Here is a 2,500-nt window from a genome sequence, read left to right as displayed (position 1 = left end):
CAATCTTCGGTGTCGCACAATCCACCTGAGAGAGAACAGAACCTCCTTCAGTAGTGGAGAGCATACGCGCCAACGGTTCTCCTTGGCGTTCAAGTGTCTGCTATGCTCATGCCCAGAGATGCCTCACTGTGACCCCTTGACCCCCTTGAGCCCCCCGTCCTCCTCCTCTTCGACCCGGCGCCCGCACCCTCGTCATCATGGTGACCTCCACCCTGCAGCGTCTTCGAAGATCTTGATGTCCCTGTGGCTGAGGTTGATTACGGGCCGTCCGCCTCCCTGGAGGATTGCTCGACCTCAGGTGCATCCTCACGCCCACCATTTCCGCCTCTCCAGAACCACTTGCCCTGAAACACATCGCCACGCTCTCCTCCTCCATCCCTGCCGGGCATCGCATCTATGTGGATGAGATGACAGCGTGACACGAGTATTACTATTAGTATTACTATTATGAGTAATGGGCTAATATATTATTATTATATTACATTATTATATATATATAATATATTATATTATAATTATATAATAATAGTAATAATATATTAGTATTACTATTAGTATTATTAGTAATGGGCGTAATTAATGGATGAAAACAATCTCTCTCTCCCTCTCTCTCTTCCTCGTTTGCGTATCACTCTCTCTCTCTTCCTCCGCTCTGTCTATATCATTCTGTCTCTCTCTCTTCCTGTCTCTTTTGTCTCTCACTCTGTCTGTCTGTCTGTCTCTCTGCGCCTATCTTGCCCCCCGTTTATCTCTTTTCTCTTTTTTCTCTCTCATTCGCCTATCTATCACTTCCGCTCCACTCTATCTCTCTCTCTATATATATAATATATATATATTATATATATATTATATATATATATATATATTATATCATTATATATATATTTTATATGTGTGTGTGTGTGTGTGTGTGTGTGTGTGTGTGTGTCTTTATTTACCTCTCCCCTTTCCTGTTTCTCTCTTTCTCTTTCGCCTCTCTCCCTCTCTTCCCTTTCACTCTCACTCTCTTGCCTCTCTCTCTCTCTCTCACTATCTTTCTTTCTCTCTCTCCCTCTCTCTAACTCTCTGTTGTCTCCGTAAGAGAGAAAGAAAGAAAGGGATGAAGGAGAGAGAGTGAGAGAAATTAGAAAAAGAGGGCAAGAAGAAAGGAAAAGGGGAGAGTGAGAGGGAGGAGACGGAGAGGGAGAGGGAGAGGGACAAAGACCATCTCCAGTCTAATCAAGCCATTGGCTTTGATAAACCCTTTATTTTCGTCGTTGTTAGTAACAGCGGTATGTATTTTGATTTCGGAGTATTCATAGAAGAGGGAAAAATGGAATACAATAATAGATAATACTATTAAAATAATATATACATATATTGATAGAATAATATCAGTACCATATATAATTATTTCTAATTGTAATAAACTTCTAATGAAATTTCAGAAAATTGGACTAAACATATAAAGTGAAGATTTAATAATATACCAACACGTATGTACATGTAAAATAATCAGTTTGAATACTCACAAGAAAAGGGATGAATCTAATATTTGCAATCAATAGATTAAATGTAAATCATCTCTGCAATCTACAAGTGTAAAATTCTGTATATGCATGTAATACAGATTGTAAAAGAAATGTCCGTTATATTTGCACCAAAGCGGGTGAAATGTTAGGCGTCAGTCGATATCAGGCACTAGCTATTGTCGCACAATATCTGAAAAGGTGACATATATAAAAATGGAGAAATAAAATGCGAGTCAAACGACTGCTGATTGGTGTCTAAGCTTTATTGTTAGTAAAAAAAAAAGGAATATAAAATTGTTTGATTTGATTATAGTTATATCATTATAAAGAGAATATAATATTTAAAAAAATAATAATAACATATTAGAAAACAAGTATTTTTATCCATCAATAAACTTATTTAACAAATTTCAAAAGCTCCGAGTCCTAAGAGGAAGAAAACGGAGTGACATTGGCTCACCAATGAAAACGGAGTGAGACTAGAGGGGTAACTTAAGTATGTCGTGCTGCAACACTAGCTACCCAGGACAGATCTGTTGGTTCTTCCATGCGTGATCAGCTGCAACCAATGGAATCCGCATCACCAAACAGGAAGAAAAGAAAGGATCCTTCCAAGGTTAGGTTTTACTCCATCTGTGTACAGTCGCCATGTGTTTGATCAATGTATGTGTATGTATGATTGATCCTCTCTGATAGCGGTATATTGGCATTGGCGGGATTTCCTTGGCGACTCGACGAACGGCGCTGACGCGGCGTTTTGTTGAAATCATTTTAACCGTTTAAAGCGCGATTGAAAAGAAAAAAAAGCTGGGATTTTAAAGTCGGTTTGATTCTACTCTCTAGAGTTATATTATATATAGGTATTAAGTTATCATCTATCTATCTATCTATATAGAGAGATCGTTTCTTAATCAGTTAAATTGTGGTTCATACGAGAAATGATCCAAAATTTCAAACAGCTTTATTAACAGATATCACAGAAAAAGTTC

At 38.0% G+C, this 2,500-nt stretch overlaps 1 protein-coding gene across 1 annotated transcript in view; it reads right to left on the bottom strand.

Moving 5' to 3' along the window:
* Positions 1-2,500, bottom strand: part of LOC122244389 (uncharacterized) — a 17,180-nt gene that overhangs the window by 2,902 nt on the left and 11,778 nt on the right. Inside the window, exon 6 of the mRNA XM_086553097.1 lies at positions 128-378. Coding sequence (XP_086409223.1) covers positions 128-378 — 251 coding nt within the window. The remainder of the gene's footprint in view (positions 1-127; positions 379-2,500) is intronic.

The sequence above is a fragment of the Penaeus japonicus genome, unplaced genomic scaffold (genome assembly GCF_977035675.1).
Source record: "Penaeus japonicus unplaced genomic scaffold, GWHDUDI00000001_assembly GWHDUDI00000027, whole genome shotgun sequence".
NCBI lineage: Eukaryota > Metazoa > Arthropoda > Malacostraca > Decapoda > Penaeidae > Penaeus > Penaeus japonicus.
The sequence above is the reverse complement of the archived record's forward strand: the minus strand, read 5'-3'. Positions and strand labels throughout refer to the sequence as shown.